Source organism: Stegastes partitus, unplaced genomic scaffold (assembly GCF_000690725.1).
Source record: "Stegastes partitus isolate 25-593 unplaced genomic scaffold, Stegastes_partitus-1.0.2 Scaffold113, whole genome shotgun sequence".
NCBI lineage: Eukaryota > Metazoa > Chordata > Actinopteri > Pomacentridae > Stegastes > Stegastes partitus.
This window is the reverse complement of record NW_007577844.1, coordinates 197,615-211,917: the sequence shown is the minus strand read 5'-3', so window position 1 is coordinate 211,917 and position 14,303 is coordinate 197,615. Positions and strand designations below refer to the sequence as shown.

The 14,303-nt window shown below is 44.7% G+C and overlaps 1 protein-coding gene across 1 annotated transcript in view; it reads left to right on the top strand.

The window, feature by feature from the left end:
- Window positions 1-10,333, top strand: part of LOC103354592 (collagen alpha-1(XXVIII) chain-like) — a 35,147-nt gene extending 24,814 nt beyond the window's left edge. The window contains exons 25-36 of the mRNA XM_008278026.1: window positions 570-638; window positions 1,151-1,219; window positions 2,897-2,965; window positions 3,130-3,198; window positions 3,283-3,363; window positions 3,540-3,575; window positions 3,661-3,697; window positions 3,893-4,450; window positions 5,123-5,403; window positions 5,476-5,704; window positions 9,108-9,302; window positions 9,472-10,333. Coding sequence (XP_008276248.1) covers window positions 570-638; window positions 1,151-1,219; window positions 2,897-2,965; window positions 3,130-3,198; window positions 3,283-3,363; window positions 3,540-3,575; window positions 3,661-3,697; window positions 3,893-4,450; window positions 5,123-5,403; window positions 5,476-5,704; window positions 9,108-9,302; window positions 9,472-9,479 — 1,701 coding nt within the window. The 3' untranslated portion in view covers window positions 9,480-10,333. The remainder of the gene's footprint in view (window positions 1-569; window positions 639-1,150; window positions 1,220-2,896; window positions 2,966-3,129; window positions 3,199-3,282; window positions 3,364-3,539; window positions 3,576-3,660; window positions 3,698-3,892; window positions 4,451-5,122; window positions 5,404-5,475; window positions 5,705-9,107; window positions 9,303-9,471) is intronic.
- The last annotated feature ends 3,970 nt before the right edge of the window (window positions 10,334-14,303 follow it).

The following is a 14,303-nucleotide window of genomic DNA, read 5'->3' as shown; positions in this document are numbered from 1 at the left end:
AATCTGTACGTCCGTCCTTCTGCCTTTTGTCTTCCACGTTCTGCCCATCGGTTCCAGCCATCCATCAATCAGTGAGACTTTTATGACCAAAAGTTGCAGTAGTTGGCCTTTGCACGTCTCCTGAACATGTTTTCCTTAACCAAGACCAGGAGCAAACTGTATATGTTGTTCAAAAATGGTCACAGATGGACGGGGTGTCATCCAGGTATGCAGCAACATTGTGACCTTGAGTGACCTTTCTCATCTGTGCAGGGTTAGGCCTCCCCCCCCGTCCATAGAGTCACATTACTGCTGCTGCAATCCGCCAACATGCAGCACAAGTAGACTCAGTAACCATTTTATCCTTTGCTGCCATGGAACTTACACCTAATTAACTCATTAATCCATCCACTATCTGTGCACCACTTCATCCTCACTAGTGTGTGTGTTTAATATTGTGTTTATTTTCCACTTCTTATCGTTTGGATTGTGTGATTACTGCTGGTTGCACCAAAACACTTTCTCGCTGATGTTGTTCTACAGTATTTCTGCATCTCCACTGTTTTACCTTCGTGTCCTGTGTTGTTCAGGGTCCTCCTGGTCTGCCCGGACTCCAAGGAGAACCTGGACCGGAAGGACTGGGCATCCCTGGACCAAAGGTGGGAATGTAAAGCTGTAAGATAAAAGTGGATGTTTGTGGCAAAAAAAACTAAAAAACAAAAGTGATGTCTCTCTCTGTTCTAGAGCTGCAGCATTAGTGGAAGTTTGGTTATGTGTGCAAATAAATGTATATCCTTTGAAATGTTCAGCGTTTAGCTTTTAGCATGTAGCATTTTAGCATTTTATAATTAACGTGTTCTAAAACCAGATTGGACTCCTGTGTAACCTAATATGGTACAGATATGGTTCACAGTTGTTGTTTTTTGCTAAATGTTTTCTCTGTTGTTAAAATTTGGCCGAACCAATCACTGGTCACATCGCTTTCAAAGCAGCGTTAAAATCTCCACTGAAGATGAGTCAGAGCATCTCCCCAGTGGAAGATGAGGTCATTTGTTTTGGGGAAGTTAATTAAAGGAAACAGCATTTTGCCCAGGAGTTCATTTGTTTGATGGATTGTAAATTGCTGTGCTCCAAATGTTCACATGTCCTCGCTGGGTTTCTGTCTTCGCAGGGAGATATTGGTTTCCGAGGGCTGCCTGGTTTACCAGGACCTCCAGGCGAAGGCCTTCAAGGACCGCTGGTAAATTCAAACCGTTACTGTTTTCAGATTTGTGATTATTTCTGACTAAAACGACATCCAATTTGACTCTTAATCTGTGTTGTTTAGCTCGTAAAACACAGCGACTGTGTTCTGCTTTTGCAAACATGAGTCAAGGACGACATTCGAAGGTGTTTACTTACGCAGGGAGCTCGTCTTAATTTTATGTGACATACCAGCAGATGGGCTTGATTGGGTCGTATTCTCTAAAGATTTATAGATGAAGAAAAAAGTTCTTCGTCTTGTGTGCAAACATGCCCCCCACAGAGGTCTGATAGTCAAAGGCTGCCAGTTCGTTTGTTCAGGGTATTTATCACGATTTTCCCCTCAGCACTCTGACACATGGGTGCAGAGTGTGAATCTCCACAGACATATGTGTCTGATGAGAAACACTTGGCCTAACAGGCTGCGCCGAGACAACACCCAGCGGCCCATATGTCCTCACATATCACATCCAGGCTCCCCGCAGGCTTCAGACCAGTGTTTCTGCAGGTCCGAGCGCTGTCGCAGTCATGCAGCGTAGGCAAGATTTAATTGAGGACTCAACGAAAGCTGTCAAATCCCTCCCCCCCACAAAAAAGAAATGTGGAAGCAGATCACATTGACAGACATCAGGATTCATCCACGCTGCAGAGAAGAGGATGTCAGACACTCATGAGTTAGTTTTATAGAAGAGATAACCTTGGAGCAGATTATTCATTATAAATCCGCTTAAAGCTGAATTAAAGATTACACACGTGTGTCATACATGCCTGGATTATATTGTCCACATTATGAAGTTTAGTCACTCTGGAAATCTATTCCAGTAATTAATAGATTTGTATGTCAGTTCATCAGGACTCCAGATGTTTTCATGAATTCATTTCTTCTTTAATTTGGTTTTATCAAAGGTCAAGCAGGAAGCTTTTAGGAACAACAACATATCAGAGCGAAACGATTCATATTAATAACAGTTCAGTATTTCATAATGTCGCTTTATGTTTTCTCCAGCACCCTCTCACCTTTAAGGCAGCCACATACCTGCAGCTCTCACCTGTTAACAAACCTGTTTGCAAGAACTGAGCTCATTGGAGTTAAAATAAACTTTAATGGTCTTCTAATAGAGCTGGCCGACTCTCAGGGGTTTCACAGGTGTCTGCAACAGGCCAGATTAGCCCTACATATATATAAATAGCACCTATTATAGGTATTCTCTCCCCTTGAAAGTGTTCTTTTTACTGCTTTCCAACATTGACTAATGGTCATTTTAATGAGGCTCTTTCATGTCAAACTGAAACCAGATTTCTGCAAAGTAATGTCAAATAAATAGAAGTATAAAACCTGAATTAAGTGATTGCACGAGCGTTCACCTCCTTCAAGTCAGTGTTTATGAGATGCACCTTTGGCCTGTGTGGGTCGGTCTCAATCGGTCTTGCACATCTGGACATTTTTTTTTTTCAATTCTTATTTGCGAAGCTGCTCCAGCTCTGTCAACACGTTGAACAGGGATCATGAGTGAACACTTCTTTTCATATCCAGCCACAACTTCTCAGCTGGATCAAGGGCAGGACGGAGCCACTCCACAACATTCAGCTTGGCTGTTTGGTGTCACATGTGAAGCTCTATGAATTGAGCTGCTGATGGAAGATGCTATACAAATAAAGTTCCTTTGACTCGCAGGGTAACCCAGGGCGACCTGGTCCACCGGGGCCAACAGGGCCACAAGGACAAGGAGTTCAAGGACCAAAGGTAGGTTATGATTTGTAGTCCTGCCTATAGAAATCTGTGAATGTAGTCTAACAGGTCTTGTTGTTTTTTATGTCTCAGCAATCTCATGAAGAGTATATAAGTTAAATACCTGTGTCTGCATCGGTTTGCTTTAACAACACTGCTGATGTCTGTGCTTGATTCAGGGCGAGCAGGGGTCCCAGGGCGTGGCAGGGCCGAGGGGGCTGCCTGGAGAAGGCTTTCCTGGAGCTAAAGTCAGTCACTATGTCGTCATATGAGGATGTGAGCGTTTCGTGATGTTGTGGTCGCTGATGATTTGTCATGTGATGTGCAAACAGGGTGACCGAGGCTCAGCGGGGGAGAGGGGGCTGAAGGGAATCAAAGGAGACATGGGAGACTCTGGGATCCCCGGGCAGCCTGTGAGTGACACTGCTGATGTTTTTATGTGTTGATTTGTTGTGTCCTGCTTTGTCAGAGCTTAAACCTTCATAGTTAGTGTAAAGGATTAAATAGAAACATGTGCTACTCAACCCAACATTAGTGATGGCACTTTAAGGATATTTTTTGTCTCCATTTAATCTTCGGGTCCACACAGGGTCGGCAAGGTATCAAAGGTGAAGCAGGCCTCACTGTGAGTATTTGTTCTTTTCATCTACGTTTTCATCGCTTACTTCTCCCGTCTATGTGCTGATCTTGTATCGATGTATTCGTTTCAGAGAGAGGACATCATCCGAATGATCAAAGAGATCTGTGGTAAAGTATCTTCTGATCTTTGCCGTATTTATTTCACTTCTAAGTATTGACTAAATGTTATAGGAGACGATTACGTTTCTCAATCTAAGCAACTGTCTCGTCTTATCTGCTAACCGTTAGATCCGATTCCAGGCTGAACCTCGTCAATGTGACATTTCAGCCATGATCTCATGTGTTGGTGTGATGTGATTCCAGGATGTGGGATCAAGTGTAAGGAGAGGCCTATGGAGCTGGTGTTTGTCATTGACAGCTCAGAGAGCGTGGGCCCAGAGAACTTTGAGATCATCAAGGACTTTGTGAACGCCCTGGTGGACCGAGTGACGGTGGGCCGCAACGCCACCAGGATCGGCCTGGTCCTCTACAGCCTGGAGGTGAGACTGGTGTTCAACTTGGCCCGCTATGTCACCAAGCAGGACATCAAGCAGGCCATCAGGAACATCCCATACATGGGGGAAGGCACCTACACCGGCACGGCCATCCGCAAAGCCACGCAGGAGGCCTTCTACAGCTCACGGGTGGGCGTCAGCAAAGTGGCCATCGTGATCACCGACGGGCAGACGGACAAGCGGGAGCCGGTGAAGCTGGACATCGCGGTGCGAGAAGCACACGCTGCCAACATTGAGATGTTTGCTCTGGGGATCGTGAACACCTCGGACCCGACGCAGGCCGAGTTCCTGAGGGAGCTGAACCTGATCGCCTCCGACCCAGACTCTGAGCACATGTTCCTCATCGACGACTTCAACACTCTGCCAGGTAGGAACAGCTCAGTGGGTATTTACAGGGACAAAAAATACAAATCCATGTGAAGAGATTACTAAACTGTGCATGTTTAGGAAGGGAGTTATTAATAAACTGAGCACATGGACTGGCAATACTACATGTCAACAGCTTTCAAACAAGCAGCTAACATTCTGTACATGTTGATAATTTATTATTTAATATCGCCTGCGGTCAGGAAGTCGAATCCATCTGCACAGTTTATTCATCTATTCAACCTGGTTTTCATATAAATATTCTTTTCAACGTACTACTTGGCCTCAGGGCTGTGTGGAAGTGAAGATTAACTCATATCTGTGTATTTGTCCGTGAACTATGTTGACTATTTGTATGCTAAAAAAAAAAGAGGAAGCAACAGGGTAGATGTGACTTTACACGGTTACATCGAAGGCATTTTAAAAACTTATGAATATATGCATTTGATAAACAAAGATGGGTTCTGGGGGTTTAAATAATGGCTTTAGAGGAAGTTATGCTACAAAAATGGTTAGAATTCGTCCTGTATGTGTGTGTGTGTGTGTGTGTGTGTGTGTGTGTTAATGTAAATCCATCCGTCTCTAAAGAATTCCCCCAGTGTGTGTCTGGGCAACCTTTGGCTAAAGCGCACTAACTTACTTCGTCCTGTACGTCCTCCTCTTTGTGTCTCAGCTCTGGAATCCAAGTTGGTGAGCCAGTTCTGTGAGGACGAGAACGGAGCCCTGATATACAACAGAATAACTAACGGCTACAACGGGAACAATGGCTACAACGGCAACAGGAACGGCTTCAATGGGAACTACGCCATCGGTGGCTATGGGTACAGGCCTGTAACCGAGCAGGACGCACACAACGGCCGACAGAACGGCGGCAACACTGGCGCCAGCACTCACAGCCACGGAGGCCGGGTGGAGACCCCCCAGCAGGGCGGCAGAGGCTCCAGCACAACACAAGTAGGGAACACGACAGCACAGACACATGTATTTCACACAAACGTCATTCCAACCACTTGTTTCCTTCTTCAGCAGGGAGGAGGACGGCAGCAGCCGACCACAGGAACGACAACCTGGGGAACCGAGCGCGGGGACACATTTAACCGCAACACCTCGGACTACAGTCCTCCCCCTACGTCCAGAGTGGACTCGTCCAGCAGCCGAGGCTCCTCATCATCTTCATCCTCTACAAATATAACCACGTCGTCCTCCAGTGTGTCTGTGCAGCACGTTCCTGTACCAAGGCCGGCTCTGCCCAAAGGTACATCCACTCCAACACGCCGCTGTGCTTTTGTGTTTGCAAGGTTCTTCTCAAGAGAAAATTTCTCTCACAGTCACAAAACAGGGCGGCCTTCAAGATTCAATAGTTGTACAGTAATCTCAGAGAAGCACCATCAACACAGGACAACAACCACAAGGAGCTGTTTCCTCTGAGTGATGCAGGAACAGGATGAATCAAACCTCCAGGTCTGACTAAGTCAAACAGGATTTTAGCTTCATCGTAGCCGCCAATATCAGATCCCAGATTAAACTGCAACAGTCAATCCATCAGTTATCAACTATTTCACTGGATTGAGCATTTATTCATCATAAAAGTCTCAATTCTCCGATCGTATTTTCTTAAATGTGTTGCTTTTGTCTGGGTTCTTCCTCGTCTGTGACAGTAAACCGACTGTCTGTGGACAAAACCAGACATCTGAGGACGTCATCTTGGGTTTTGGGAAACACTGAGCCACATTTAGACGGAACAACTGATCGATTCATTGTTTAGAAAATAAGCAGCTGTGACTGACTTCACTAGAACACATATTCTCCCAAATAGCAGGACGTCTGCTGCAGTGACGTAAAGCTGCATTAATTCACATGTGTTTAAATACAGCTGTTCACACTGAAAAAGCCCAACCCGCTTGTGATTTACAACCACGACCAACAGTGGCCCAATCAGCATAGAAAAGATCCACATCATTTGTGCTGTTCTGTCACATATGAGCGAGAAAAAAAACAATCTGCCGTTAGCCTGAAGTCAGACGGCTGAATTCTTACACTAACAGTGAACAGTGAAGACAGCTTCTCTGCAGCGTTGCCCTCAATCACCGGTGCTCAATTTTTATTTCCTCTTACGCAACAATCAGGAGCTGGGATGAAAACAAACTTTGATTATAGCGGAAATCAAGTTATTATTCAGCGGTAGTTGTTACTGAACGTTCAGGAACAACTGCAGACGGGTTGTTACGCTCGGAGATTGTGGCTGAGAATAATCAGGATGCTGCAACCTGAGAAATGTTCCCGCTAATGGACGGAAGTGAAGGTATTTGTTGTAGTGGAAGGAAGGATCAGAACGCAGGCTTTGAGCTCAGGTCAACAACAACAACAACAAAAATGAACAAAACAACAATAATCCCAACAAGATACAGCTATAGGTCTTGTTTGGGGAAAAGGTTTGGAAAAATTATTCAATGAAAATCCCCCCAAAAACCACCCATTTGTTACCTCTCCTGGCTTTATATACCCGTCATCTGAGGTCTGGTCCAATCAGGGAGGATTCTGGGAAAGGACCTAAAAGCTGGCAGTGATCTCTCCTGATGGACAGCTCCTGTGTGATGACAAGACTCCAAGCAAATCAGTACAACAACAACAAATCCTAGTCTAAGTTCATGTCTACACGTAGCCGGTATTCACAAAAACGAATAACATTGTTCACACCAGATCGTTTTCAAAAAATTTGAGTTTACACAAACTCGTCGTTAAGAGCTGCTATGAGCTGCCAAACCTGTAGGGGGAAGCATAATGAGAAGCCATCTAGTCAGTCAGAATCCTGGAAAAAAGACAACAACGAATGGCACAAATTACTTCCTCTTACTTCAACGATAATGGCGCGAGGGTCATTAGTTTGGACCGACAGAAGTGGAGCTGCTCCTGAAGGTGGTGTTAGAGGACGAAACAAGTGAAATACTTGAAAATATTGACCATCAGTCCAAGTATATGGACATAGCAAACATGGTCGCACACTGTTTTCGGTGACTTGTAGCTTCGTGTACACCAAAGGCCCATTGAAACATCACCGTCTTTGCTAAATACGACCTAAATGAACAAGAGTGAACTGAGCGAGAGGAACGTGCCCCTTCCTCTCTGCAGACTCGTTTGTTGAATCTTCTGGAGGCTTCGGTCCTTCTGTGGAAAGAGAGAAATCTGTGGATCCTCCCTTACAGGTTGTCAGAATCAGGACCATGGGATCCAACAGCAGTGGTGCAAATGACCAAAGTACATTTGCTCAGTTGGTGTACTTCTACTGTCTGCTACTCATTCAACTTCAGATGCAAATATTGCCTTTTCTACTGGATAATAAACCAAGAGTTTAAAACAGCAGATAGTTCCAGGTCATATCGGTGGTTTCCAGCCTTCTGGGTTTCTTCTGACCGTGGACTCTTGACACGTTTCACATGTTTTGTTTACAGCTTCACTAAACACTGACTTTTTTTTTTTTTCCCCTCTAAACTTCTCACATGGTTTCATTTCCAGAAACGTTCCAATGATCCAATCGCTCAGTAAAAATCAAGGACTGGAGAGAAACTGGAAACAGATTTGTGTACCAGAGCTCCTTCCTCTCCCGTTAATCACGCCACCAGTCCTCAGAGTAGCTAAGAATCATTGTGTCATAATTGCCGGCTTCAGCAAAACGTTGGGTGAATCCATCATCCTGCGTCGGTTGGTACATCCATCTGCCACAGGCTGGGGTCGCATTCATCCCACTAATTATATATAATTAGGAAATTTAGTGTTTTAAACGCTGAATAAATCATAAAATGCTGTCACACTTTCATACGTCGGCTGGTGTGATTGAGATCCAGGCATCAACGTTTAGATTTATCTGCTGTCTTTGTAAATCAAACTGAATGTAAAGCGGCTCCAGCAGCAACCGATGGTGACATAATGATGCCACATGTAGTCGTGTGTCAGTCAGAGGACGCAAACCAGGACTTCTACTGCAACACTTCACCTGTATGTTGCTGCTCGTGCTGGTTCATGCAGGACTTTTGCTTGTCATGTAGTAATCGGGGCTGCACGGTGTCTCAGTGGTTAGCATCGTCGCCTCGCAGCTAGAATTTCGCCGGTTCACGTCCCAGTGAGTCTCCATGTTCTCCCCGTGCAGCGTGGGTTCTCTCCAGGTTCTTCCTCCCACAGTCCAGAAACATGCTGAGGTTAATTGGTGATTGTAAATTGTCCGTAGGTGTGAATGTGAGTGTGCTTGGTTGTCTGTCTCTAAGTGTAGCCCTGTGATAGACTGGTTACCTGTCCAGGTGAACCTGCCTTCACCCTGAGTCAGCTGGGATAGGCTCCACCCCCCCTAGTGAGGATCACGCGGTGTAGAGATGATGGATGGATGGATGGATGTCGTAGTTGTAAATTGCTGTAATGGTTCTTTTACTAAAGTGAAAGATGTGAATATTTCTTCCACTTCTGATGTGATCTGATGGAGCTGCTCAGTCTCCAGGGAGGCTCCAGTCCAGCGTGTTCAAAGTGCAGGTGACACAGTCGTGGCCTTTTCTAGTAGAACCGTGTGCAGCGAGGTGAGGAACACGGAGCCAATTATTTCTGAAGCAGAGCAGTAGCGACCACGACGAAGCTGGATTAAGTGGTAACCCGACATGTGTGTGTCCCTGCAGAGACGGTGCCTCTGGACCCCCGCTGTGGCCTGGTGCTGGACCAGGGCACGTGTCGGGACTACAACATCCGCTGGTACTACGACAAGCAGGCCAACGCCTGCGCTCAGTTCTGGTACGGAGGCTGCAACGGCAACAAGAACCGCTTCGACACGGAGGAGGAGTGCAAGAGGACGTGTGTGGTTTCCAGATCCACCGGTACGCTCCCATGACTCATCTCGCCCATATTAATGCCCTCTATGTCATTCACACCTCGCCGTTTTTCTGCTTTTTTTTCTTTTTTTGGCTGGAATAATGAGGCTGTATCAGTATTATTGGAACCAAATGTTTAACAGGATCCACTTCCTCTTGTGCTCTCTGTTTCCAGGAGGCTGAGGGAAGGCATCTGTCTTGCATCTGCTGTAGAGACTTCAAGGAGGGGCAGCTAGAACCAGCCATTCTTCACAGGGTCATAAAGTTCTTTTAATACTTCTCAGGCATATACACTGGTGCTCCATATCACCGCTACGTCTCGCTCCCTGTCTCCTCCTAGTAAAAATAATCCTCCTCTAATTACAGCGACGTCTTGGACAGACACCTCCATTGTTTTTCTTAATAGCACAGAGATCCTCCATCACTTCTACTCAGGAATACAGATGAGCACTGCAGTCTCTTAGTCGCCCCCCAGGGGTTCCTGCAACTACAGGCTATAGTTGTTGTTTTTTTTCATACACAATCTGTACGTGCTGCGAAGATGGTGAAAAGATGGACTTATTTGTTGATCAGTAAAAGCTCTGGTGCCTTAGAGAGTAAAGCAATCAATCAGCGTGGCATTAAAACTAACTGCAGCTATTCTTTACCTAAACAATCTCTCTATTAGTGTGTAATCAACCAACGCAGCAGCAGCGCAGCAGAGATGAAGCCTCCCGTCACTTATATCAATGAAATATAGTTTTGTGTTTATATATATAAATATAAAGCCTGTTGCTGTGTAACTTCATGTTTTTGAATGTGTTCTCTTAGATTTCTTAAATGAATAATGTGATGTTTTGTGTTTACATTGTTTAACACACACACACACACACACACACACACACACACACACACACACACACACACACACACTGCCCTCTACTGGCCAACACATGCAGCTGCTGCCCTATGAGCAGAACCCACCCTCATGTTTCCAGCTGTACCGACTGTGCGTCACACGGTTCAACGTTTTTAATAAACCTGATCTTAACTAACGAGCTCTTAGTCTCCCGTTCATGTTACAGGACTGCATGCATGTCAGAGGAGAGACACCGGGTTGTATTTTTCATGCTTCCTGAGGTAAAAGTAAACTTTCAGGAGTTTAATTTCATATTTTTTTCCTCCTCCCATCTCCATATTTATATTTTATTTCAGCCTTCCCTCGTGCCCTTGTTGGATTATTTATTTAAAAAGAGACCAAATTAGCTTCATCAGAATGCTGCGCCACAGCTTTGTGTTTCCATCCTAATCAGGGAAATATTACTAAAAGACCCAATATGTTCTGGGAGGAAGCTGTTTTCACTGCAGGAACTCGCTTTAGTCCGACTGTGTCTGTCGAAGCTGTTTCAGGGAGGAACACAGATCTGGGATGTCCAGTAGCTGCTCTTTGTCTTTGTTTTGTCGCTGTTGGAACCAACGCTGTCAGAAAAAACAGGAAAGCTGAATTACAATCTGTCCCTCCCTCATTCATCACATCACGCATTGACGACTGTAGCAGCATCCTTTCTGGTTCCACCACCAACATCCCCAAAACTCTGCCGCCCGCCTCCTCACCCACACCCGCTCCCAAGACCACATCACCCCGTCCTTCAAACCCTTCACTGGCTTCCCATCCCTCCTACTCACCTGTACAGCGCTCCATCACCAGGCCCCCTCTTACCTCATGCTCCACCCCTCCATCAACCTCCTGATCGTCCCCAGGACCAAGCACCCAACCTGGGGGGATCATTTTCACATCCAAACTAAAAACTCACCTGCTTTCCTCACTTAAACCTTCATATTTACATCTTGTGTTGTTTTTATCTGCTAGTCTACTTTTGTATTAGTTGCTTTTATTGTTCTTAAAGCGTCTTTGAGTTTTTGAAAAGCGCTACACAAATAAAATTAGGATTAATTATAATTACGTGGCGGTTCCTGTAGATGGTAGCGCCACCTTGTGCCTGTCCCGAGTCCAGAATTAGATCAGAATCTGTTTTATTGTCATTGAAAGTGCACAAAGTCGCCCGTTAGACACTAAACAAAGACTTCAGGTTGTCACCAGCTAACAGCTGCTGCTTTATTCTGCATCATCATCCTTATAAAAACTACAATAAGATCCCAGGTTAGCATCACACAGGGCTAGTTGTTGTATTTAGGAAGTTTTGAATTTCTTATTTACGTTTTTTTCCAACAGCTCACTTCTGAAGATCACACAAACCAAAGCAAACAAAGCGTCGCTCCTGTAAACGTATTTACAATATTTAGCAAACAGACGACCACTTGATGGCTGTTTAATCAAACGCTCGTCTGTCTCAGCTTCAGTTTCCTCTTCCTCCTCAGTATTTACCAGAAACGCTGCCTGAGGATGTTTGTAACTTAAAACATTAATTTAATCTGCTGTATCCGTGTGTTTTCAGCTCATGTAGGATTCAACAGTCAGCCTGTCAACAAGGAACTTTATTAATATGTTATTTTGTCCATGAAACCAAATAGTTTTAGACGCTTGGTGTTAGCATAGCATCAATCAATCAGGCTTTTTTTTTTTGTATGACACATTTCATGCAAACAGAATGTAGATATAAAAATAAAACCACCTCACCTCCATTATCTGCTCAGTCCCCCCATGTTTATGTTAATAGTGAAGTTTTAATAAATGCTGCCATAAATAGATGCAGCGAGGAAACAGCAGCGGTAGCATCAGTCAAAATTAGAAAAGCACAAAAAGAAATTAATAGAAAAGTACACTACAATGTGAAAATAAATTGACAAATTAAAAAAATCAATTAAAAAAGGACGTTCTTGATATTCTAGTTTGAAAAATAAAGACTTCCTGCTGCCCACCACATCCAGTAGATGTGGACCATGATGACTGCTCACTGTGGGGTTTAGTCCTGACTGTGGGTGTCAGTAAAATACTAAAGGGTTCAGAAGGTTCACAGGAAGTGGACTCAGAGTTGGTAGACGAGCTTTACTAAAACAGGGTTAATTAAATGGTCAGTCGTTGCAGGGAGGAGTTTGGGTTGTTGGTTATTAATTGTAAGAGTTTTCTTGCATGTTTAATTGCAGCGTATGGATGGATGGATGGATGGAGCCTTAGTTTACTGTTAAAACTATCTCCAGTGACTCCACAGGACAGTGACGGGATGTAGGCATGTGTAGAAGATCAATAAAACTTGCAGTCACTTCAGCAGTCAGACAACATTTCCTGACAGTTGATTGAGAAACATCCATGAATAGCAGACGGGCTGGACTCTGTTCTGATCGCCTGAGTAACACGTTGAATTAAATCCATACAGTTTGATTTGAAAATTCAGAAACAGCATCATCTTGTGAGGAGGAACATTTGGCGAAACAGAAATCAGTTGCTTGACGTACGTTTGTCTAACAACCAATTTGCAAAACAAACTTTAATGACTGTGCAGCCCTCCTCTTCAGTTAATTATGTAATGTTTTAAACCAATAAAACCTGCAACAGTCATTTTCAGACGGGCCCTGACTGCATGTATTTGCAAAACAAACTTTAATGACTCTGCAGCCCTCCTCTTCGACGAATTATGTAATGTTTTAAAACAATAAAACCTGCAACAATCATTTTCAGACGGGCCCTGACTGCATGTATTTGCAAAACAAAACTTTGTGATGCAGCTTCATGGCCGTGCAGGGCTCTGATTGGTGGAGCCAGCCCTCCTCTTCTGCTTGAATTACATGAGAGACACTCCTCGACAAGTGGCGTAGTCTGATCTATCTTTAGTGCTGCCCACGGGAGAAACGTTACCTAACTCTACACACTGCTCACACTTTATCAGGCCGCACAAGTGAGACTCCACAATACACGCTGCCATCGATCCGCATGCGGCGGCGGTCGTGTTTGATTTCCACTTTTAACACTTGTGAACAGACGTTTATCCTCAGGAAGAAGGAAATGTTCTTAGTTCTTAAATTACCTCCATGACTGAAGCGTGCACATTCATTAGGACGCACACCAGCAGCTGGACAACAACAGGGAAAGGGAGAGTCGTGCTGATTGGTGGAGAGAGCTGCGACTCTCACCTGTTCCTGCACACAGCTGCTGCTCCACCCGAACCTTTCTGCTCCAGTTCTAGCACAATGACTCGTCACATCAATAATGCTACACAAAGAGAGAGTAAAATAACTTTTGTTTTTACTCATGTGGTCCCTTTGAGGAGGAAATGAGTTGGAAATTTTCACAGATAGCAACTGGAACATTTGAGGATTTTTTTTTTCTAACGTCTGCAGAAAATTATTCAGCAACTATTCTGATGAGAGAAACTGATTCTCTGGTTTCGGGTCAGAGGGCTGGGCTTGGTTCTGCTTTTCTTTATTAGTCATATGTTGCAGTGAATTTTATATTTTAGTGATTGATCTGAATAAAACTGATCATTTAAGGATGATACCGTGACCTTTGGTTGGTCACCTTTAAAATGTTTTTAGAGACGAGCTGCAGATTATGAAAATAACAACCTGATTATCTGGAGCTTTAGTTACAGAAAACCACATGTCAGGTTTCTAAGGACTGGAAGTATAAAGATATCAGTATATATGGAAGTAAAAGACCAGAAGAAGTGGAGGCAAAAGTTGGAGAATGAGTGATGATCAGATTTAAATTAAAGAGTCCAGACGTTTTAGAAGATGACAGCGACTGCTCTGAATATCCTCTGGGTCATACGCTGAGCAGGAAGCGAGCTATTCGAGGGTTTTGACAGCATTGTCTCCGCTGCTGGCCGGCCACATGACACCCTGGGAGCTGAATCATGGTGGCGGATCCCCAGCCGGAGCAGCCAGTTGCTTCCTTCAGTCTGTGGCAGCAGCTGCTGGAGCCGGGCCTGTGCTGCTCTGTGATCCGGCCCAGTCAGATTCCACGGTGGGCGCTGAGGCAGGCGGGGGGCAGAGGGAGCTATATTTAGAGAGGGACAGGATTAAATTGCAGGGTCTTCACACCGGGACCCTTTTCTCTGCTCTGCCTTTTCC